The following is a 24,155-nucleotide window of genomic DNA, read 5'->3' as shown; positions in this document are numbered from 1 at the left end:
TCAAACCTAGGTTATGTGCATTGCAAGGCAGATTCTTAACCACTGGATCACCAGGAAAGTCCCAAGAAATGCTTTCTTTACTATTCCCTTTTGTCATCCCTATGTATGTCCAAAACCCTCCTATAATCTGCAAACTAGTTTAAATACACAAACTATTTTACCTGCAAGATTCCTTGATTACATGGAAGATTCCTAGTCTTCATCCTTTCTATTTCTGCATGATAGTGATAAATAAGTAAGCTTGTGGCTCCTTTCCCTTGAAAAGTACATCAACCATGCTTATCTGCCAGGAAGAGTGCCACTCAAGAATCTTTTGGCATTCAAGTGTATCACCGCATGGAAAAGTCTCCTAAGATATGAATGGCATTGAGTGTAGAAGACAGGCCAGCTCCTTTCTGCAGTAAAAATGCCTCTGTTCTTTTCAGTTCCTCCATAATCCATTATTTCCATTCTCTGCCAACTGAAAATATGTAGGAATTTGGTGACACTGATGACTCTTCCTTGGAAGAGTATTTGGAAGGGGTCTTGAGCTCCTTTAAGTACACATGCTCAGAGTGTTGTAAAACCATTTTTGAAGTAATCGAGCTGGTAAAGAATGAGTCTGGATTGTACTTTTAGCTCACAAAAATTGCTGCTGCTACAAAATTACATTTAGACTTGCTAACTTTGTAGGTACTATTAACATACATGTGTAGATAAAAATCAATGACCTCCATCATCTCAGCCATTAAATGCTGTTGGTGGCCAACTAGGTCACGACCACCCCTAATATGTAGCAGCAGAAAAGTATTTTCAAATAGTCAGTATGTTGCATTTCGGTAATTTAAGAGAAGGGATGCAAAAATCTCTAGATAAGGAAACTTATGACTACCAAAATCATAGGGACCTCATGATGGGGGCTTGAGGGTAGCATGCAGGTTAAAATCAAGTGTGTGGCTTCTGCTTACAGTCATGAGTACTGCCCTATGTCCCCCCATCACAGCCCAGGGCATGTGTACGTATGACACTGTGGGGTCAGTGTGAGAGGCTGCTTGCTGGCAGACATAAAAGCCCTGAGGGCTGTGGGATATATTAGAGAGAAACCAACAGTGGCATACCAGCATGCATGGCTATGAACAATGGAAGCTCTGGCTTAGCGGACAAAACTCAATTGAGCTTTACTGATGGATCTGAAAAAGTCAAGTCAGCCAAATTTGTCATTACTCCTCACTTCTGATGGCACGAACCCCCACTGAGAGTATGCTTATTATACTCCCCAGACGTTTATTCTACGAGGTCCAAACCAGGGTGGGATACAGAGCTGGCTCATCTCCCGCCCTTGAGCTGCTCACCATCTAGTGTGCCAGGCAGGTGCTCAAGCAGCTCTTTGTAACACTGCACGTGTGCTCATTCGTGTCTGACTTTTCCGACCCCGTGGACTGTAGCCCGCCAGGCTCCTCTCTCCATGGAATTTTCCAGGCAAGAATACTGGAGTGAGTTGCCATTTCCCCCTCCAGGGGATCTTCCTGACCCAGGGATTAAATCCATGTCTCTTGAGTCTCCTGCATTGGCGGACGGATTCTTGACCACTGAGCCACTTGGGAAGCCCTCTCTCTAACACACAGTTGGGCAAAAATCAAGGCCAAATGGGGAATTTCAAAATATATGAGGTTACACAGGCTGGAGCAAATAACTGTGTATGGGAATAAGGGAAGCTTCAAAGAGAAAAGCTCTGGGACTTCCCTGGTGGTCCAGTGACTAAGACTCTATATTCTCCCAATGCACAGTGCCCAGGTTCAATCCCTGGTCAGGGAACTAGAGCCCACATGCCGCAACTAAACGTTAGTATCTTTTGCCGCAGCAAAAGATCCTGCATGCCACGGAGACCTGGTGCAGCCAAATAAATAAACACTAGAAAAATAATAATAGAAAGAAGAAAGCTCTGAAAATAGAAGAGGCTGAATTCTGAATGTCATCCTGACCAAATGTACACAGTAATGCTTACCTAGAAAAAACAAAATAAACCAATAATCCTTAAGATAATGAATTATAGCAGTAGTACTGGAAAAATGATTACAAACCAAACTTTTTAATTATTTTTGAATAATGAAATTAATATAAGGTAAACATTTTTTTATTTGTCATAGGTTCAGAAACATGACTCAGATTGGTCTACACTTGACATTTCTTGAAGTTCCAGCTTTTTAGAAGAAATGAGTATGAGAACGGGAAAAACTTACGGCAGTATTGTAGTAACATTTATCTTTCTCTCTTTGATATGCAGCTGTTGAACATTTTTAGCAATTATGACTTCTGATCTGAAACACTGCTTTATCTGTTTAAGCTAGAAAAAAAAAATGTGAACCTCATTGGTTCAAATTTCTTCCCAGGATTTCAAGTTTTGATTATCTTCATAAAAAACAAATTATGTAAGTAAAACGGAATCAGTGAGGGGGGTCTTGAGGACTGTATCAGAACAATATTTCAATTTCAGCATTTTCAAGTGTGTGTCCCATGTTATTCAACAACAAAAATATTTCTTCTAATGTAATGAGAAAAAATTTTGAGTTCATTTCAATTGAAGTTTTTGTAAAATGGGGGCACTTCTGAGAGCTTGTATTAGCAGTGGATTCTGTGTGCTTGTAAAACCAATCAAGACCTGTTTAGGTCAAGAAATCTTTTTCACTTAAAAATACTTCCGTCCATAAAATACATCTGATCTGTATATTTATTTTGAGTGAAACCCTATTTTGTGTTCTAGACGATCTCTTTTGAGGATAAGCAGATTTTAAACAACTTTTACATTGTCTAGGTAAGTGCTCAAATACTAACACTCAAATTCAATTCCATCCCAAATTATTTTCACTAAGATTTACCAGGTATTTAACAGAACAGGCCTGCCTCAAACAACCACCGCCCCCCAAACAAACAAGTTTAATCCTGCTAAGAACTTGCCCATACTTGCCCATTCTACCAGACAAAAAGCAGAGAACAGAAAGGGAGTTAGGAAGCTGTCTAGAAATACAAGCCATAGCTTAACAAAAATAAAAAGTGGTTTATTGATTACATAAGATTTCAGCTCTAATAATATATAATATAAACTTTAAGAATTAGAAATAAATGACTATATTTTACCAAGAATAATCTAAGTTATGGCAGCATGTTTGATGAATATTAAAGTCCTGCAGTCATATTTTTCAGAAAATCAGGAAGTCATCATCCAAGTTTTATATTATGTCATGATACAGTTACCCCCATACACACATTTCGTTAAGTAGAAATAAGACATTCTATGTTTTCTTTTTTGGCAAATCCTCCTTTTCTGCCATAAAGATATACCCTCCTAAAGTTAATTTCTTACAATGTACAAAATTTAACTTTTTATCCGAAAGAGTTATCTCAATAACTTTCACCCGGGAAAGCTACAAAGGCATGAGGCAGCAACTGAATGCTTCTCTGAACTTTGTATCTTGGATTTTCACTTTTGCCTAAAACCCCATTTTATAATTAAAACTAAACGAATTCCACATCATCATACTTACTGAGGAACGTTTTTTTGTGTACACGTTTGCCACAAAGATGCAAAACGGCAACTCATCTGAACAAGCATTTGGCCGATCACACAAAGAAAACAGGACTGTGGGAAATGAAAACGCTTTAGTGTTTGATAGCTGAAGAGGTGGGTGACGGTCACTCGAATTTCTCGTCTCCTTCTTCCACATCTTTTAAGTTGAGTACTTCCAAGGAGCCCTTGCCTTTTGTCTCCTTTTTTATGAGCTCATCGATTTCTCTGAAGCAGCCGGGGTCAATGAGACACACCTGAAACATTGAAAACAGCTGCTGACCACATGAGGAAGAGTGGTACGACAGAACAGACACAGCTTTAACTTTTCTTTCATTAGAAAAAAATTTTTTTTTAAATTGGAGTATAGTTGCCACACAATGTTGTATTAGTTTCTGTTGTACAACACAGTGAATCAGCTATAAGTGACGAAGCTGTAACTTGCTCTGAGATGAATATGCCACACTTTCCGGGTCTCTCTCTGACTGCACAGGATAGGGGCTAGCTTCTAGTCTAGCCTCTGCCCATCAGTAAGCACTCAGGCCCCTGTGATGAGGCCCTGATTTCCCTACTGAGGATGTTTCCAGATTCCTCAGCTGTAAATGAAGTGGTTAGATTAGAAGGCTGTGGTCCTCTGCATACTAAATTTAGCATTGAAATTTATAGTTCAATGAAATCATCTCTCTGGAGCCACATTTGAAGGGAAAACAAGTAAGAGGGTGGAAGGCCTATTTAGAAACCATATGCAAAGTTTTGCAAGGTTTTAGAACTTTGGAGAGTTTTGTTATTTCACATCTACAGTAAGAAGTTCAACAATCCTCTAGAACAACAGTCGCCAGCCCTCTGGCACCTGGGACCAATCTCGTGGAAGATAATTTTTCCACGGATGGGGGCGGGGAGGTTTCAGGATATTCAGGCACATTACATTTACTGCACACTCTATTTCTATTACTATTACATCAGACCATCAGGCATTAGATCCTGCTCTAGAGCTCATTGATTTGTCAGGAAGCTGTAACGCTCTAAGATGTGGGTTTGCGGACAGCTGAATTTACATGTTATCTGAAGCTGTGGGGTGAGGATCTAAAGACATGATGTTTTTGCTTGCTGCTTTTTAAAAACGTTCTGTGATAAATGAGACTGATTCACTGTAAAATATACTTTCTCATCAAAAACGAGCATGACCCACATCCCCTTACTGCGAATCATTTAACTAAAAAACAAACACAAAGAAATCTTACGTGTTCTTAACTACAATCTGGTTCTACGGAGATCTTGACCTTTTTACCTAATTCTAGGTTAAGATGTTTCTGGAAATGTCTTACTGTTCACGCTTTCTAAATGTCTGGGCCACATTTATGATTACAGAAGAAACTATTTTGGTCATGAGGAAGGCAAGAAACAAGAGTATGCTAATCTTACAATTTCTAACTGTTGACCGTAGTCTTCACTTTCGATAACCTTGATCAGTGGCTTGAGTTTTTCTTTCAGCTTCTTCCCTTCATTTACTGGAAGGATGAACCGAAGTCTCATGTGAGCACGTTCTATCTTCATTTTCTCTTTTAACTGCTTTATCACTTCCAAAGCCTATCAGGACAAAATGAAAAAAATTTCGCAATTTCTTTGTCTCTTCTGATGCATTAGTGAGGAAGGTATTCAAAATGAAGCAGTTTCCTTCTAGCTGGACTGGGCAATGGTTTTTTAGATGACATGAAGAATATTAGCAACTACAGGGAAAAAAATAGATAAACTCAACTTTAAGACTAAAACTTTTGTGATTCAAAAAACTGTCAAGAAAGTGAAAAGACAACTCACAGAATATGAGAAAATATGGGCAAATCATGCATTTGATTGGGTACTAGTATCCAAAATATATAGAGAAGTCTTGGGCTTCCCTGATGGCCCAGTGGTAAAGAATCAAATGTAGGAGACATGGGTTTGATCCCTGATCTGGGAAGATCCCATGCTGCAGAGCAACTGAGCCTCTGTGCCACAACTATTCAGCTTGTGCTCTAGAGCCCTCGCTCTGAAACAAGAAAAGCCACTGCCATGAGAAGCCCATGCACTGAAACTAGAGGAAAGCATGTGCAGCAACAAAGACCCAGCACAGCCAAAAAGAAACAAAATTATTATGTGTATATATGTGTGTGTATATATATATAAAACAACTCACCTGCTGTTTTGTGCTCTTGTTGGGTTTGACTGAATAGTGGATGTCCTTCATGGCTCTCTCAATAAGGATAACGGTGTATGGTCTCTTTGTTTCAGGGTTCACACATTTGTCGGCCACAATAGTTGCAATGTCCCTGAACATCTGCTCCAGCTGTGTGTGCCGTTCTTTATCTGACACTTGAACTTCTCCTTTAGTCAAAATCTTATAAAAAAAGAACAAACCAACAAGTTTAAGAAAGCAATGTCTTTGTTCCACACTATTTGTTAACTAACCACAGGAATGAAATACTGGGGGATAAGATTAAATTTCATCCTCTTCAGCTACTGCTATTTGGTAATAATTTGAGCTCTGCCTAAAGGAGGCACAGGATCACCTTGTTTTGAAATCTTACTTATTTAGATGGGGGAAGGGGTAAAGGCAATCTTAGCAGAGGGTGGAAATGATGAAATACTGGAAAATAAAAAAAGTTCTCTTTTCAGGTTTATTACACTACAGAAATATATAAGTGGACCAAAAAAAGGCAGTTTAGCAGATGATCAGATTTCTGGAGGCTTTTGCAAAAAATATCCATGTCCTGGGACTTCCATGGTGGTCCAACTTCCATTGTTAAGAGTCCACCTTGCAATGCAGGGGATGCAGGTTCGTTCCCTGATGGGGGAACAAAGATCCTCCATGCCACTGAGCAACTAAGCCCGTGATGCAATTAAGACCCAACACAGCCAAATAAATAAATATAAAAAGAATCCATGTCCTGAATTATTAAAAGTGATATTGTACAGATCAAATTATTGCAAAGTAAATGTTCACTCCCCCCCCCCAAAAAAAACCCAGTATATTATTAAAGCTTAACATACCTGTAACACAATACCTAATGCTAATGGATATCAGGGTCAGGGATGCTGCGGCCCTGAGAACTCACCTGCTTACAGATTTCAGTCTGGTCATCTGTTCCAAATGCACTGATGAGATCTTCCTTCTTTGCAACCTGACCTTTGGAGACATTTACAAACACTGAGTGGGTCTGTAGCACTTCATCCAGGTCTTTTTCCCTTGTGAGGATAGAAGAGAAAGTCCTACGTGAGTACTCTTGAAACCTGGACGTTCATTCACACTTAAAAGACAAGATGGGCAATGATAATGTAAGAAACAACAAATACTCCTAAATGAGTCTCGATAACATTTTCAAAATCCAGAACTCCGTTTGGATTCGCTTTCACTTATAGGGGAAAAACATCGTGGGAATATGGGTGAATCACTGAGGGGTGGGGTCCGGCTTGTGCCAAGGAATTCCGAACCCTAGATGGCAGCAGTGAAGACGCTACGCACTCTGGTCAAACTACTGGGCAGAGAACTGTGACAGACGCACCAACTACAGAAGTACCTGACTACGCCCTTTGCCTTGATCATTATTTTGAGAAAAGGACCCCGATTATGGAGGTTTCTTGGCTGTAGCTTTTATGACAAAGTAAAGTAAAACCAAGCCCCAAACCAAAACTACCAATGATAAAAGGGAACGTTTGGTTTAGACGCGAAACCCAGGCAGTTTACTAAGTTTACTATTCTCCTTCGCTGACAAGACCCCAGTTTGGCCGGTTCATTAGACGACCAGAGGGAGGCCGCCTCCGAGGCTACAGGCTTCGGCCAAGGCCCAGAGGGAGAGGGTCACTCACACGCCGCTCCGCCAGCCCACGACCTTGTTTTTGTAGCAGGCGATTTCGAAGCGCTTCCCGGCTCGCTTCATCCGTACCACGGCCACATTGGTCAGGCGGATCTGGTTTGTGGGGGTGAAGATCGACATCTTGGCCGCTCACAGATCTTGGGGCCGGCGAACCAAGGCAGGCCCGCGCCGCTGGCCACAAGGCCACCCACACCTAGATGTAACCACTCGGCGGCGCGCGGCACAGTAACGCCCGCAGACTGCGCGGCGCCGGAACTAACCGGGCCGCCACAATACAGCCACCCAACGTATTGCGCAGGCGTCAGGTGTTGCGGAAACCCGGGAGGAAGAGCGACCAATAACGTCTGCGCATTTTGACTTTTACGACATTGTTCTGCGCCGGGAAAGAGAGGCGCTCTTTCTTGACGTAATGTTCTTTCTCCAACGAAAGAACTCGGATTGGTTGGTGGAGCCGAAGTTTGGTGACCGGGTGGAAACTTAGTGCCTGACGCCTTACAATTCCGCAGATTTCAGAGTTTATCTTAACCTTTCATGGTGGAAAAAGTTAAACACCAAAAACGTACAGAAAAAAGTGTAATGAACTGCCATGTACCCATCACCCCGCTTCAACAGGTGTCTACATTTTGCCATTCTTGTTTCATTCTCCCTCATTTTTTTTTGGTTGGAGTATTAAGGCAAATCGTTATAAGGTTAGCTAAATTTCCAACAGATACGTCCAACAAGATTAACTATAATTCCTTAATAGCATCTCCTAGCCAGTCCATAATTAATTTTCCCCTAAATAAATAATGACTTTTTATAGTCGGTGTGTTTCAATTGAGATTCAAACGGGCTCACACGTTGCATTCGGTTGATGACGCCCTTAGTTTCTTAACGCAGACCTCTTCTCTAGCCCCTCCAACCTTCCTTCCACCCCAAACTACTCCTGTTTTCCCAGTACTCATGTACTGATCTGAGAGTTGGAGCTTAAAGAAGGCTGAGTGCCAAATAATTGATGCTTTTGAACTGTGGTGCTGGAGAAGACTCTTGAGTCCTTTGGACAGCAAGGAGATCCAACTAGTCAATCCTAAAGGAAATCAACCCTGGATATTGGTATATATCAGTTGGAAGGACTATATATATCAGTTGGATATAACATATCAGCTGGAAGGACTGATGCTGAAGCTCCAGTACTTCGGCCACCTGATGCAAACAGCCGACTCACTGGAAAAGACCCTGATGCTGGGAAAGATTGAGGGCAGGAGAAGGAGGAAGATAGAGGATGAGATGGTTGGATGGTATCGTCGATTCAATGGAGATGAGTTTGAGCAAACTCGGGGAGCTAGCGAAGAGAAGGAAGCCTGGCGTGCTGCAGTTCATGGGGTCGCAAAGAGTAGGTCGTGACTGAGCAAATGAACAACTCTTGTTTCCAACCCTGCTTTGTCTGCACCCAAGCCTTCCTCAAGGAGAATCAGTCCTGGATGTTTTTTGGAAGGACTGATGCTGAAGCTGAAACTCCAATACTTTGGCCACCTCATGCGAAGAGTTGACGCATTGGAAATGACCCTGATGCTGGGAGGGATTGGGGGCAGGAGGAGAAGGGGACGACAGAGGATGAGATGGCTGGATGGCGTCACCGACTCGATGGACATGAGTTTGGGTAAACTCCGGGAGTTGGTGATGGACAGGGAGGTCTGGCGTGCTGTGATTCATGGGGTCGCGAAGAGCTGGACACGACTGAGCGACTGAACTGAACTGAACTGAGGCCTTCCTTCTCAGTGACATTTGTTTGGGGCTGGCAGCCCTCCCGCTTACTTGCCGGGAGCTCTGGGCTGTACTTTCCTTTGGCCCCGCCCCTTTATCCTCTGAGCCAATCCAAGCAGGGCCCGGAGGGCTCGGGCTCGCTCCCACTGAACTCTGGGCGGAGCTTCCCCCTCGGCCCGCCCCTTCCCCCTCTGAGCCAATCGGGACGATCTGCAACTGGCATGGCTGTCCTCAGCAACTCTGGCTCCGGGCACACAGCTAGTGCTGCGAGGTAGTTCTGGCGGCCTCCCAGTATTCACACCGGACCCTAGGTTTCTTAGGTCCGCAGACCTGGTCTCTTGTCGGGCCGCAGGGCTCCGGCTCTGAGGAGAATGGGTAAGGGCCCCAGACGGGCAAGTTTCGTGGGGCCAGGAAGGGAGGAAATCATTTTTCTGAGACCCTCGGGCCCCTTCCTCTAGAATGTGTTGCCCTTTTCCGGCCAGGATCGGTGCCACTGGGCGCTTGGGAGGACAGATCCCTGCTTGTGACCTGGCTTTTGCCTTTTGAGGCTAGGAGAGGAATTTAGAATTGTGCTTCTACCCTCAGGTAAAACGCAGAGAAAACTGCCTTTCCCTATTACCCACGTGTGTTGAGGAATTTTGGTCCTTTCCAGGGCGGAGTGGCACCTGTAAGCCCTAAATTTTAGAATTCGTCTTTTGAAATTGCCCGCAGACTCAGCTTTTGAGGCCAGGTCCATCCAAATCTCCCTTAAAAACTGTGGGGCTTAAGGTCAGTTATTTGAGAATCCTTTGCAAGTAGCTTTGGGTCTCATAAAATTATTAGAAAAAAAAAAAGGAATACTTTTAGTATGATTTTAAGATTTTCTGATGGAGCAGCTAACAAAAAGAAAAATTAACTCAAGTACAATGTTTTGACTATATTCCTTTCCTTTCAAATGCTATATCTAAATGAAAAATTTTTTTAATTTTTTGAATTAACATTTTATCATTATAATTATGTCATGTTATCACATAATGTGTATGTGTTGTTTTATTAGGGTTTTTTTTACAGATATCTGAGCAGGGTTTTTGAATATGAAGATTGGCTTTTCTTTTATAATGCTGATAAGGATGGGCATCATTGTATGTGTAACCTTATAAATAAAATTGTTTATACGGATCATTTTAAATTTAGATCCCGCTTTGGATACCTGGGACTTCTCCTCACCTTTAATATCGTTATGGATAAACAGGTTTTACATATACTTGGGCTTTGCCTTTGGTTTTAGCCTTTGGATTTGTTTCCAGATTGTCATCAGGAAGCAGGTGAGTGGAGTTGTTGTTGTTTTTTTTCCACAGGAGAGTATTTGGCATCAGATTTTATAGAGATTTCAGAGTGCAGATTTTCTAAGGCTTCCAGAAAAATATGGAAATTCTAAAAAGAACTTTTGATTACTTTCATGTTTAGTCTCTAGACATACTTTTTTCATGCTCCCATTTTTTTCTTGTCAATTAAAAAAAGTGTTATTTATTTGGCTGCACTGGGTCTTAGTTGTGGGATGTGGGATCTAGTTCCCTGATCAAGGATTGAATGGGGGCCTCCTGCATTGGGAGCGCAGAGTCCTAGCCGCTGGCCCACCAGAGAAGTCCCTCTTGTCAATTTTTATAGACTAAGTTATTTAGCTTTTCTTTGCTGGACTGTGGACATCGCATTCTTAAGATACAGGAGGATTTTGTAGTGAAAAATTCAATTTTGCAAATACCGAAAATCTGCTCAGCACTTTTAAGGGATGGTAGTAGTCTCTTTTCTTTCCACTAATTAGAATCAGAAAATAAATTTGTGCTATTACTCCACTAAAGCACATTATAGGTGAAAGTATGTGTAGTTTTATCCTGGAGGGAATGGAAATCATTATAGTCTTAAGAAATGTGGTCCCTGGTTTTAAAGAACCTAATTATATCAAGGTGTCAATATTTGAGGAGTACAATTGAAAGATTAAGAGAATAATAAAATGGGTCAGTATTTGAGCTAATGTTCATCCCTAATGAAGTTGGGAGAAGATTGAAACTTGATGGATTTTGTGTTTATTTCAAGAACAAGAACTCACAGGAGAAAACCGCTCCAAAAGCATCTCAGGATTTGATGACGAATGGCTATATCTTTCGTCCAAAGAAGGAAGTCTTTGTGTCTGGAGTGAAGATATTTTATGGTTCTCAGACTGGCACAGCAAAGGTGAGAACTTTATATGACACTTTTCCTTGGGTCTCCTGATCTTTTAAGAAATCTCTGAAAAGTGTTCTTTAATGTCTGGTGGCCACTGTCTTGCAGGGTCTTTGTTCTAAAACTTGCTTCTGCTCAGCAGAATGGAGACTTGGAGTTCCAAGTCCATTATTGGCTATAGAAGTAGAGGCTAGTGAGAAATGGTAGCAGTAGTGTCCAGTATGGGCCCTTATGTTCACAACTTCACACATCTATTTAATTAAAATCTATTTTGATTTCTAACAGTGTTAAAAGTGTTAATGATATACGTTGAATACTGTATAGGTGCAAAATGCAGATATAGAGCTGAAAGATGCTTTAGTTGTATCTGAAAGCTGCCTGCTTTTTTTGTTATGAAAGTCACAGCTATTTATTGCTTTCTAGGAAAAGATACTAAGGCTAATTTATGAAAATAAACTGAAAATTTCAAGTCGCTATTTTGGTAGAGTATTATAGAGAGTTTTACTGCCCTCTTGTGTATGTTTTGTAGAATACTACTTTTTAAAAGGTTTTCAGTACGTCCTGCTGTGTATCCTAATTGAAGGTCACTTATAATTCAGTTCAGCTGTCAGCAGCAGAGCATGAAACGGGAAGAAATGTAAGAAAGGCTTCTGGGCTGCCAAAACAGAGTCATTTTTTTGTTTCTCATAAAAAAATGAGAATGCTTAAAATGCTCTTTTAAGCATGCTTTTACATTTTTTAAAAAAGATCCAGTTAATACTTGCAGATAGTAACAAATCCACGTGTACAGAGGGTTCATACTGAGAGTACACTTTGGAGAATCTATTTTAACTGTTTATGTTTTTAGTTCCTCTGAGGGTTATTTTTTCAACCTGCTGGGCCACGTTTCTAGATTTATTCCAACTAGATAAAAGTTATTGACTCCTTTTATCAGTCACTTCCTCAGATCTCAGCGCCCTAATGTTGCCCGCATAGTTGATATGAATTCAATGGCCCTCCTTAAAGGTGTGCCATCTGAATTTCTCTGTTTGGCTTTGAATTTGGTTGATTCATATTTAGCTGAGTATAGAAGACTAGGTCAAAAGTTTTTCCTTCCAACTTTGACAGTATCACTTCCTTGTCTTTAGCAGGCAGTGTTGCTGAAGAGGAGGCTGGTTGCCCCATTCCTTCATAGATGAATTTTTTTGGTGGTTGTTCCTGGAAGCTTTTAGAATCATTTGTTTGTCCTTGATGTTCGGCGCTTCTGTGAGACGGGGTCTAGGGTGGGTCTTTCTCAGACACTGTTGGATACTTGTGCTGTTTTGTTCTGGAGATTTTGTGTGCATTCTGCTAACATTTCTTGGGTCTACTTTTTCCCCCCTTGTTTTCTCTGTGCTTTATTTCTGTGACTCTGTTGGATGTTGGACCCTTTGGATGGTCTGTGTTTCAAGGGAGTCACAGTGGTAAAGAACCTGCCTCCCAATGCAGGAGATGTAAGAGTCGTGGGTTCGATCCCTGGGTTGGGAAGATCCCCTACAGGAGAGCATGGCAACCCACTCCAGTATTCTTGCCTGGAGAATCTCATGGAAAGAGGAGCCTGGCGGGCTACAGTCCATAGGGTTGCAGAGAGTTGGATACGACTGAAGTGTCTTAGCGTACATATATGCTGCATTTCAGATCCTTTCTCTTGTACTTTTTCTTGAATTTTAACTCCGAACCTTTAAAAAATTTATTTATTTAGTTATTCGGCTGAGCTGGGTCTTAGATGAGGCGTGGGGGATCTTCATTTGGGCATGTGGGGTCTATTTCTCTGACTAGAGATTAAATCTGGACTCCCTGCATTGAGAGTGTGGAGTCTTAGCCGCTGGACCACCAGAGAAGTCCCCCAAACCTTTTTTTTTTTAATGTCTTAGTTTGGTTATAGTGTTTTTAATTGTAAAAATTCCATCCTGTGCAATTTTTATAGCCTCTATTTCATAATTTAAAAATACATTTCAGCGAGTTCCTTTGTCAATCCCATGATTTAGCCACTTCCTCAGAGTTTCTGCTGATATTCTCTTTCCTCCTGCTTGTTCTCATCATGGTCTTGATGATCCATGGTTTTCTGTTCGTACTGGGGGGGAAACGATGGGATAACTGGTGTGGATTTTCTCAACTCCAAATAGATTTGTTTTCTCCAGTTGTAAGTTCTCGCTGGAAGCTCTGTGCGAGGTGGGTCAGGGTATGCCGTTGTGACCTATTGCCTATTGGCCCCACATCCCCCTTTAACTACCACCTCGATTTTTTCTTGGTATAGTATTATTCCTTGAAAATGTTGTCTGTGCTTGCCATCTCTGGTCTTTGTTCTGTTTTTCTTGACCCACTCCAGGTAGGCTTGCGTGCCCCAGCCTGTTCCCAGTGACTTGCACGTGGCTAATTCATCCTCAGTCTTCATCTTCCTTGACATGTTAGCTGCATGACAACGCCTTCCTTGTTGACCTACTTTCTTCATTGAACTTTGGGACACTTGTCTCTAGGTTCTCCTCCTCCTATGCTGAGGCTCACCTTCCTCACTATCATTGGTGGATTTCTACCCATCTTTTTGCCCTCCAAAGATAGGAGCATCTTAGGGTACAGTTCTTCAGACTGTGTCTTTATCTGCACTCACTTGCCTCCCAAGGGATCATGTTATCTAGAGCTTTCAGTTCTGTTTATCAGAGTTTTTCTGTAAAGGGCTAGATATTTTATTTGGCATGTAATTTTTTAGATTTTTAGGTTTCATAGACTGTGTGGTCTTTGCTGAAGCTGTTCAGCTCTGCTGATGCCTTGTGGAAGAGGCCATAGATAATTTGTAAATAAATGAGCATGAGTGTATTGCAGTAGTGTTCATCACTCAGTCGTGTCCGACTCTTTGAGACCCCATGGACTGCAGCCCGCCAGGCTCCTCTGTCCATGGGATTCTCCTGGGAAGAATACCGGAGTGGGCTGCCATTCCCTTCTCCAGGGGATCTTCCCGACTCAGGGATTGAACCTGGGTCTCCCACACTGCAGGCAGATTCTTGACCATCTGAGCAACAGGTCTTCCAGTAGCCTTCACTTGTAAAGACAAGGGCTGGGTTTTGCCTGCAGGTCTCAGTGTGCTGATCCCTGTAGGGCAGGCTTAGCTTTAGTCCTGGCAGCTGGTGAGCCAAGTGTTAGGCTTCCAAGTCAAAAAGAGGAGGAGGTTTTTCCTGGGGTGCCAACGTCTGGCTAGAAGTTGTAGCCTTCTCCAAACATTGGTTCATTTTGTTTGGAGAAGAGCTTGCCGGAGTCCGCCTGGAGGTAAAAGGCGAACACTCACAGCAGCTCTGGATTCACTGCCCCCATATATAGGTTCTCTGCTGACTGGTTCTCTTGGGGCCCATGGCTCCCTCCCACTTTTGTCATAGGGACTGACAGATCCCAGAGCCCCTCTGGTTTTCTGTTTCCCCTGAGGCTTTCTTCTGCTTGTCAGTCTACTTCTGTTTGGCTTCTCTCTTCCAGAATTGTGTTCACAGTTCTCACATTTCCCATTCTCTCCCCTCTTTAGTATTTCTTCTCCGTCTATATGTTTGTTGTAGAAGGGCAAATCAGCCTGAATGTCAGAAAGCCAATTGAGATCGAATCCCTTCTGTGTACTTGTAGAGCGAGAACAGCACCGCTGAATGATTGATCTCTGTAAAGATGCTCGAGAAAACGGTAGAAGTGAGAACAGTATTTGTGTTTATGGTGATAACTGTCAGTCAAGTGGGAAAGTTTTTCCTGATAAATGTCTCCTTCCCTGGCCAACAGGAGTAAATGAAGACTGTATTTTTCACTTATTTAGTTTATTGGAGACTGTATTTGATTTTTTTTCCCCCTCCTGTTAGGGATTTGCGACAATTCTGGCCGAAGCACTTAGCTCCCTCGATCTGCCTGTGGCAATGATTAATCTGAAGGACTATGACCCAGATGACTGTCTCGTAGAAGAGGTTGGTAATTATCTTATTTTTCCTTTGGTCACAACTTTCAATTTTAATTGACCTCTTGTGTTCTGGGATAAATAGACTCTTCAGATAAAATTTAATTTTCATGCTTAGGGATTTCCACTGGTTGAGTTTTCAGGATCAGTGAGAGGTGCCGAGTATGTGGTGAGGGTGCTGACTCTGGAGGGGTTGGGGCTGGTCCCTCTGGGGTGTTAGACTGAAAGCTTGGTATGAAGTTCCCTCCTGTTTCGAATCTCATCATCAAGGAGGTTTGTCACACACAGCCGGGTGCCGGGTATGTGAACCACATGTCAGCCTACTGAAAGGTCAGGGGCCACTTGGATAACAGAAGTAGTGTGGGTTTTGGAGTTAGAAAAATCTCTTAGTGCCTGTGTGACCTCCAGGCATTACATCATATCTGTGAGAGCTTAATTTCTTCACCTAAGGAATGCCCGCCCCCTCCTCCAGCCGCGCGCAGGTAGGGAGTTTGGCCCACAGCAGAGGTTGTCCAGGTGTGGTCCTTGAACTGGCAGTATCAGCCTCTCCTGGGGACTCATCAGGATTGCAGAGTCTTAGGTCCTGGCCTAACCTCACTGAAGCAGAATCTGGACCTGGTGGGACTGTGTTTGAACAAGTGCCCCAGATGATTCTGGAGCAGCTCAAGCTGGAGAAGCCCTTGGAACAGGCGTCCACAAACCTTTTCTGTAAAGGGCCACTTGGGAAATATGTTGAGCTTTGTGGGCCAGGCAGCTATGGAGTTCTGTCTTTGAGACAAAGCAGCCAGAGGTAATACGCAAATGAGTGAGTGTGACAGTGTTCCAGTAAAATTTTATTTACAAAAGCAGGCAGCAAGCAGGATTGGGCCTGTGGGCTATGGCTTGCCAGTCCTTTCTTAGTGGAGAAACTTTTGGCTGTATGTGTCCATTTTCTTTCTCCCCAGGAACACATTGGAATGCAAATGAGTGAGCTTGAATCTACTTGAAATTATTTGTTAAAAAATTATTAGCAGGACTTTCTTGGTGGCCCAGTAGTTAAGAATCCACCTTGCAATGCAGGGGACGTGGGTTCGATCCCTGGTGGGGAACTAAGATCCCGCGTGCCACAGCTACTGCGTCCATGTGCTCTGGAGCCCAAGCACCACAACTGGAGAGTCCGTGAGCCACAACTCAAGATCCTGTGTGCTACAACCAAGACCCACCGTGGCCAAATAAATAAATTTAAGACGTTATTAACAAGCTTGGGTACTTAATTATCATAAAGGGTTACTTGGGGGTGACAGAGGATAAGATTGTAGGGTGGCATCACTGACTCAGTGGACATGAGTTTGAGCAAACTCCAGGAGATAGTGAAGGACAGGGAAGCCTGTAGTCCATGGGGTCTCAGAGTCAGACATGACTTAGCAACTGAACAATAGCTTATAACTTAGTTCCTGGCTTGGATCTGTGAAGACATACTCAAGCAGATGAAATTCTGTGGCTCATAGGACCGTTGATGTGATTTTTGGTTTCCCATGGAGATGTTGATGCCAAGTGTTAAGTCACTTTACACTTAACATGTTATTGTTTTAATTTTTCAGGGAATTTTTTAGAACTATTTCTATATTTCTTCCTTACTGATTTGGCTTTAGTTTCTAATATGACAAACAGAAGCTGGGAAATGGGATGGAGTATATGGTGAAGGGCACCAGGAGGTGTGTTGGCAGGAACAGAGGGCTGGGTTTTCTCCCCTGGCTGTGTTTTCTTTCTCTTCTGAAAATAAGTAACATTTCTAAAAGCACCCGTAGAGGCTACGGTGTTGTGAATGTCAGCATTTCAGAAAGGATTTTCTTGATTGAGATAACTTGTGTCTCGGCCACTCTTCTGAAATAACGGCTTTTCTTGGTTAGGTTACTAGTAAAAATGTTTGTGCCTTCCTGGTTGCCACCTACACTGATGGTCAACCGCCTGAGAGCGCCGAGTGGTTCTGCAAGTGGCTGGAGGAAGCAGCCAACGACTTTCGATTTGGCAAAACGTACCTGAAGGGGATGAGATACGCGGTGTTTGGCCTGGGAAATTCTGTGTATGTGAGCCACTTCAACAAGGTAGGTACATTTTCATCCAGTTTATCTTTTCAAGATGTGTGTTCTCCACCTGCCACCACCGCCCCCCCAACCCCCATATTTTCAAAGGAATTAGGCCAAAGGTAAAATTCAGATACATAAATATTTTGTTTACTGCCTTGCCACTCAGGAAGCCTGTTAAGTTTTTGATCAGTTAAGTGATCACTTTCGATCACTTCACTGTGCTTCTTGATAACTCCCGTGCCTCAGCTGAAGTGCTTCATACTGTAATAAAGCACATTTCTGGCTACGAAGTCATGAGTCTTGCCAGATGGGTTCCGTTTGTACCTTGTTGTTTCATGGTCTTTGATCCCAGAGGTGTTACTACATTTTGGAAGAAACTGATTTTGCTATCGAGTGGTTTCATTCTGACCATTACTTAGAAGAGTCGTTTCCAAGTTCTTCTTTAGGTACTAGCTCCTAGTTTAAGAGTTTGTCCGCCCCCTTTATTAAAAACAAAACAAAACAACAAAAAAACTTCTGCAGAATCTTATCTGAATATATCAACTGTACCCCTGGATGGATGGGGCTGAGGGCACCTGGCCCCTTTTTCTTCAAACCCCTGTTCAACATTTTTTAAAATTGGAATGTAATTGCTTTACAGTGTTGTTTTAGTTCCTGGCACACCACAGTGGGAATCAGCTTTGTGTGTATATATATCCCCCGTCTTGAACCTCAGCCGCAGCCTTGATCCTGCCGCTCCGGGTCATCGCAGAGCACCGAGCTGAGCTCCTTGTGCTGTGCAGCAGCTTCCCACTAACCGTCTGTTTACACACGGTAGTGCGTATATGCCAGTGCTCATCTCCCAATTCACCTGCTCTCCTTCCCCCACTGTGTCCATGTGTCTGTTTTCCACATCTGCACCCTGAAGGCCTTTTGACGGAGCGATTCCTTCTTCCTGGCAGCCACCGAGGACAGTCCCCCAGCGGGAGCCCCAGCTGTCGCAGCGCAGACTGGCATCTTCTGATCCGGAGGGCTGTTCTTGCTCACCTGTCCCTTTCTCCCGCAGGTGGGGAAGAATGTGGACAAGTGGCTCTGGATGCTCGGTGCTCATCGCGTGATGACCCGAGGGGAAGGCGATGGCAACGTGGTGAAAAGCAAGCACGGCAGCATTGAGGCCGACTTCACAGCTTGGAAGGCCAAGTTCATCTCCCGGCTGCAGGCACTCTGCAAAGGAGAGAGAAAGCGCTGCAGGGGCAACTGCAAGAAAGGCAAGTGCGAGTCTAATCAGCGCGGCTCAGAGGCGGCGGAGCCAGGGTCCCACGCACAGGAGGAATTGCATCACGGAGACGCCGAGGTACGGAGCCCACAGGCCCATGTCTCCCTGTTTTCCTCCTGGGTTTGGAGATGCTGAACCTTTCCTCTGTCTGAAATGCATTTCTTGGCTTCTGGTTGGAAGGAAGAGCTGAAACTCACATGGGGCGTGTTCTAGAGGCAGCGGGGTCTTGGGTTAAGCCATGCTGGGCTGGGTGTTGTCCTTAACCTGTTCTCTGGTCGTTGCCTTGCTGGAGTCCAGTAGGTTTCTACCCGAGTGTGCAGGTGAGGAAACGGGCCTGGAGAAGTTAAGTGTGTCCAGAGCTGAGCTCATGATCTTTTTACCCTTTAACCACATACTCCTCCCGTCGTCTCTTATTTAATGACTCTGATCATTCAAACTTGAAGGCTGTGAGTTATCCCAGATTCCTCTCTTTGATCCCTCACATTCTAAACGTTTCTCTTTCTTCTTCCTTCGGACACCCCAGTTCCTTTGAGGCTTGTGTTGTCAGGCTGTATCACTGCTGTTGCCTTTGGGCCACTGGTCGCTTGTGTCTTTCGGGAACAACTTTGCATTTTCACTTCCTGTCTTTCTCTCCACCTTTGTTCCTGTCATTCCATGTTTGCAATTGCCTCTTTAATATCTCTCCGTGGATGTCTAAGGTATTTCCTCCTTGACAAATTCAAAGTGGAACTCTTCCCCTCTACTCTTCTGGTGTGTCTCTCTGCAAGTCTTTCTCATCTTAGGAAATAGCACCACCATCTCCGTTAATTAAGAAAGGAACCAAAGAGCCATTCTTGATTCCTCCCTTTTCCTCATTTAATTCCTCCCTTGAGTCTGGTTGCTTCTTTGTTTAAATCAAGGATTAGGAAACATTTTTGGTAAAGGGCCAGCAGGTAAATATTTCCAGCTTTGTGGGCCATACTGTTTCTGTTGCAGCATTGGTTCTGCCGTATTCTTAAAGTAACCATAGATAATGTGTGAGTGATGGGCTTCTTTAGATTTGACTCGGAACTGGCTGGCCTCTCGCCTAAAATATCTCAAGTCCATTCAGTGAACTCACAACTTGGGAAGGATTATTAGACACTTGGCTACTTTTTACAATTGATGTTCCAGGAGGAAGAGCCCTTTGGGAGCACCAGTGAGGAAGAGTCCGATACTGAGGACCATCAGAGTCAGAATTCTGTCATTGATGTTGAAGACCTCGGCAAGATTATGGATCATGTGAAGAAAGAAAAGGTACTGTAATTTTGGGAAACGGTGAGCTGGGATCCTACAGTTGGTTGACAGCCAGCGTTGCCTCTTGGTGCATAGTCCATGTGAGCTCATAATTGGACAGTTTTATTTCTCGTCCTCCTGTTTTGCAAGTTGTATACTTTGCTTTTTGCTGTTGTAACATGGGCTTTGTGAAAACCTTTTTTTTTTAAAAAATTGGAGTATTGTTGCTTCACCCTGCTATGTCAGTCTCTGCTGTATAGCAAAGTGAATTGGCTACATGTATACATATATCTCCTCTCTTTTGGAGTTCCTTCCCACTTAGGTCACCGCAGAGCGCTGAGTAGAGTTCGCTGTGCTACACAGTAGGTTCTCTTAGTCATCTATTTTATACATGTGCTATTGTGATAAGTCACTTCAGTCATGTCTGACTCTGTGCGACCCCATGGACTGTAGCCTGCCAGGCTCCTCTGTCCATGGGATTCTCCAGGCAGGAGTACTGGAGTGGGGTGCTATGCCCTCCTCCAGGGGATCTTCTGAACCCGGGGATGAAACCCGGCTCTCCTGCATGGCAGGCGGATTCTTTACCATCTGAGCCACCAGGGAAGCCCCTCATTATGTAGGTTTGGCTGATTGATTGATTGCCCCCGTGGTTGAACCCAGCCTTCATCACAGTGCCCCCAGAGTTTGGCATGAGTCACCCTATTAGCATAAACAGTTCAGTGCCTCCCGTGAATAACAAAGATACTGCCCTCACACAGGAAGTTCCCAGGGTTTAGAGGTTACTTTCCAGGAATGGGAATCAGGCCAGACTTCTCTTTGGGCAAGGTGAAATTCTATTTTTAAGACTTTTTTTCCAAAGGTTTGTTTATTTTTGGCTGTGCTGGGTCTTTGTTGCTGCTCATGGGCTTTCTCTAGTTGTGGGGCTTGGGGGCTACTCTTCCTTGTGGTGCGTGTGCTTCTCATTGTGGGGGCTTCTCTTTTTGCAGCGCACAGGCTCTAGGCTGTGTGGGTTCAGCAGTCATGGCTCAAGAGCTGTTGATGCTGGCTCAGTAGTTGTGGTGCACGGGCTCTCCTACGAGCAGGGATTGAACCAATGTCCTCTGCATTGGCAGGCAGACTCTTAACCACTGGACCACTGGGGAAGCCCCTTTTTTCTTTCTGCTGTGGACCATTTTAAAAATCTTTATTGAATTTGTCACTATATTGCTTCTGTTTTATGTTTTGGGTTTTCGGCTGCAAGGCATGTGGGCTCTTTGCTCCCCAGCCAGGGATCAGACTACATTCCCTGCATTGGAAGGTGAAGTGTTAACCACTGGGCAGCCAGGGAGGTCCCAAGGCAAAATTCTTTACTAAACAGGATCCTTTACCCATGCTTTTATTGGGTTATTTGGCTTCTTTGGTAAAGTTCATAACCCCAAAATACTGTGTGTCAGACTCTAATCTACAATTAAATTATTTTCCAAACTTAAAATTGCGATTGTTCCTGTTGCAGCATTTTGTTACTTTCTTTCTGATACTTTTGTGTGTTGGTGTTGCTGCTGTCATTTTTAGTAGCTTTTGTATTTTAGAAGCCCTGCATGCCTGCATGCTAAGTTGCTTCAGTCGTGTCCAACTCTGTGTGACCCTATGGACTGTATAGCCCTCCAGGCTCCTCTGTCCGTGGGATTCTCCAAGCAAGAATACTGGAGTGAGTTGCCATGCCCTCCTCCAGAGGATCTTCCTGACCCAGCTATAGAACCTGCGTCTCCTGCATTGCTGGTGGATTCTTTACCGCTGAGCTGCCGGGAAAGCCTTTAGAAGCCGTAGTAGAGAAGTTATTAAGAATGACAAGTGTGTGAGATGTAGGTTCAGGGTCTGGGCCAACTGGCTTGTAACTTGGTGCCTTAAGGGCAATGCGTAATCTTCTCTGGCCTTAATCCCCTTGTCTACGAAACGTGGATCTTAACCTCTGCTCTCCTCACAGCACTGAGTGAGGTGGGAACCTGTGTGTTCAAACGCGTTATAGTCTCCGGAAGTCTGACAGATTGAAATGAGAAGTAAATATGCTTAGACATTTTAAATTTGCTTAGGCATTCTGTTGGAGTTGGTCATTTAGTCTGTTTTAGCTTTTCTGCCATTGTAATTAGCACTGGTCTGAGACCCTTAGCATATTAAAAAGCAGAGACATTACTTTGGCAATGAAGGTCCGTCTAGTCAAGGCTATGGTTTTTCCAGTGGTCATGTATGGATATGAGAGTTGGACTGTGAAGAAAGCTGAGTGCCAAAGAATTGATGCTTTTGACCTGTGGTGCTGGAGAAGACTCTTGAGAGTCTCTTGGACTGCAAGGAGATCCAACCAGTCCATCCTAAAGGAGACCAGTCCTGGGTGTTCTTTGGAAGGACTGATGCCGAGGCTGAAACTCCAATACTTCAGCTACCTCATGTGAAGAGTTGACTCATCGGAAAAGACTCTGATGCTGGGAGGGATTGGGGGCAGGAAGAGAAGGGGACGACAGAGGATGAGATGGCTAGATGGCATCACCGACTCGATGCACATGAGTTTGGATGAACTCTGGAAGTTGGTGATGGACAGGGAGGCCTGGTGTGCTGCGATTCCTGGGGTCACAAAGAGTTGGACACAACTGAGTGACTGAACTGAACTGAGACCTTTTTACTTAGAACGAAGTATTGATATTTTCTTGGTTTACATATTCCCTGAGTTGAGTTACTGGGTCAAAGCAAATGTATAATTTTATGACTCTTAATAAAAATCTGAGTTATTTTCACAGTGAAATTGTCTTAAAATAGGATAAATTTCAGTGTGTGAGATGCCTGATTTAGGTAGATTTCTGGATCTGCCAAGTTAAGAGCAGATATTTATAGCTTTAGGGCTTCCCAGGTGGCGCTAGTGGTAAAGAATCTGCCTGCCAGTGGAAGAGATGCAAGAGATACAGATTCGATCCCTGGGTCAGGAAGATCCCTAGAGTAGGAAGTGGCAGCCCCTCACTCCAGTATTCTTGCCTAGGAAATCCCATGGACAGAGGAGCCTGAGGTCGCAAAGAGTTGTATACGATTGAGCAACTGAGCACATTTATAGCTTTATTTGTAGTGGGTGAAGATTTGTGGGATAATTGTTTTCCAACTTCATTAAGATATGATTGACAAAATTTTATATACTTAGGTTGTATAATGTGATTCTTTTTGGGTGTATAATGTGATGATTTAATATATGTAAACATTGTGAAATGCTTTCCATGGTCAAGTTAACGCATTGACCATTTCATATAGTTAACACTGTACGTGTGTGTGTTTGTGTGTGTGTGTGGTGTGTGTGTGGAGAACACATAGATCTACTTTTAGCAGATTTCACATGTACTGTAAGGCTTTGGAATAGTTTGTGGGTGTATTTTTTCTTTGCCTTTTCATCTTATGTCCATTAGAGGGCGCTGGAGAAAAAGCACTAAGGGAAAATTTGGACATCCATGTAAATTATTTTTTGAAATGAAATGATTCTGGACTTTATGAACTTCAAGCAGCTGGCTTAAGATATTTCAGGTTTCTCCTAGAAATCTCATAAAGTCATTAGATTTAGGGGGAAAATACATACATATATATATATATTTCCAACTTAAGTACAGCATGAAAATCAGCCACCAGTTTTTGATTTTCATTATTATGTGGTCTCAGCAGAGTTCCCATTTGTGTCCCTTGTGTTCACTTACTATTGGGCACAGTGTACTAAATTCAGTGATGGGTTTCTTACCGCCTGGCTCTTCTTTTTTATATTTTTGGGGGATTTTCTTTGGGGGTTAATCCATACATATTCCCAAGCTGCTTTCTGCCCAGTCATCATTCTGTTTCATACTAAATTGCCTTGGTTGTTACTGTAGAGGAAGCAGGATGCTCTAGTCCTGAAGAGCATCAGCTGTAGAATTGGACCACAACACTCCTACCGGAAGACCTCTTTTTGAGTAATTTTCACTAGTTTTCACGGAGTCACACAATCTCAGCTTGTCTGTCTGGGCACGTTATTTCACTCTCTGTGCTTCAGTGGGAGGTAATAACATTAACTGCTGTATAAAGTTGTTATAAAGATTCAGTAAGTTAATCCATCAAAAGCCTTTATTTTACTGTCTGCCATATAGTATGTCCTTGATAACTAATCGCTATCATTGTGTAAGAAGATATCTTCCAGTGGGATATGTTTAGTCTGACTAGAATACCAGGATGGTTTTCTATCTCCCTCCCTCTGCAGCAGGATGTAAAGCCAAAGAGAATTTGAACGGTGGGAGTGATAACCAAGAACAAGAGAGCCAGAATTTGAAGCATT

General features: G+C 43.2%; 2 protein-coding genes across 5 annotated transcripts in view; one reads left to right on the top strand and one right to left on the bottom strand.

Annotated features, from left to right (window-relative positions):
• Positions 1–7,679, bottom strand: part of SBDS (SBDS ribosome maturation factor) — a 53,398-nt gene extending 45,719 nt beyond the window's left edge. Inside the window, exons 1-6 of one of the 3 annotated variants that reach the window (XR_008200745.1) lie at positions 7,385–7,679; positions 6,634–6,763; positions 5,715–5,915; positions 4,964–5,128; positions 3,522–3,798; positions 2,049–2,323 (exon numbers count right to left, since the gene is read on the bottom strand). Coding sequence is in view for 1 of the 3 variants with exons in the window: in XM_052654148.1 (XP_052510108.1) it covers positions 3,670–3,798; positions 4,964–5,128; positions 5,715–5,915; positions 6,634–6,763; positions 7,385–7,512 (753 nt within the window). In the remaining 2 variants the exon portion in view is untranslated. Of the gene's footprint in view, positions 1–2,048; positions 3,799–4,963; positions 5,129–5,714; positions 5,916–6,633; positions 6,764–7,384 lie in introns of those variants that run through there. The other 2 variants (XR_008200744.1, XM_052654148.1) reach the window with 2 other exon arrangements.
• A 1,694-nt stretch (positions 7,680–9,373) lies between these two features.
• The window catches only part of LOC128070359 (S-adenosyl-L-methionine-dependent tRNA 4-demethylwyosine synthase TYW1), a 140,194-nt gene continuing 125,412 nt past the window's right edge, over positions 9,374–24,155 (top strand). For both annotated transcript variants that reach the window (XM_052663682.1, XM_052663687.1), the window contains exons 1-7: positions 9,374–9,510; positions 10,309–10,439; positions 11,209–11,346; positions 15,180–15,281; positions 17,161–17,355; positions 18,383–18,670; positions 19,745–19,867. In XM_052663682.1, the coding sequence (XP_052519642.1) occupies positions 9,507–9,510; positions 10,309–10,439; positions 11,209–11,346; positions 15,180–15,281; positions 17,161–17,355; positions 18,383–18,670; positions 19,745–19,867 (981 nt within the window). In that variant the 5' untranslated portion in view covers positions 9,374–9,506. The remainder of the gene's footprint in view (positions 9,511–10,308; positions 10,440–11,208; positions 11,347–15,179; positions 15,282–17,160; positions 17,356–18,382; positions 18,671–19,744; positions 19,868–24,155) is intronic.

The sequence above is a fragment of the Budorcas taxicolor genome, chromosome 2 (assembly GCF_023091745.1).
Source record: "Budorcas taxicolor isolate Tak-1 chromosome 2, Takin1.1, whole genome shotgun sequence".
In the NCBI taxonomy this organism is placed as follows: domain Eukaryota; kingdom Metazoa; phylum Chordata; class Mammalia; order Artiodactyla; family Bovidae; genus Budorcas; species Budorcas taxicolor.
Note: the sequence above shows the minus strand (reverse complement) of the source record. Positions and strands in the feature narration are given on the sequence as shown.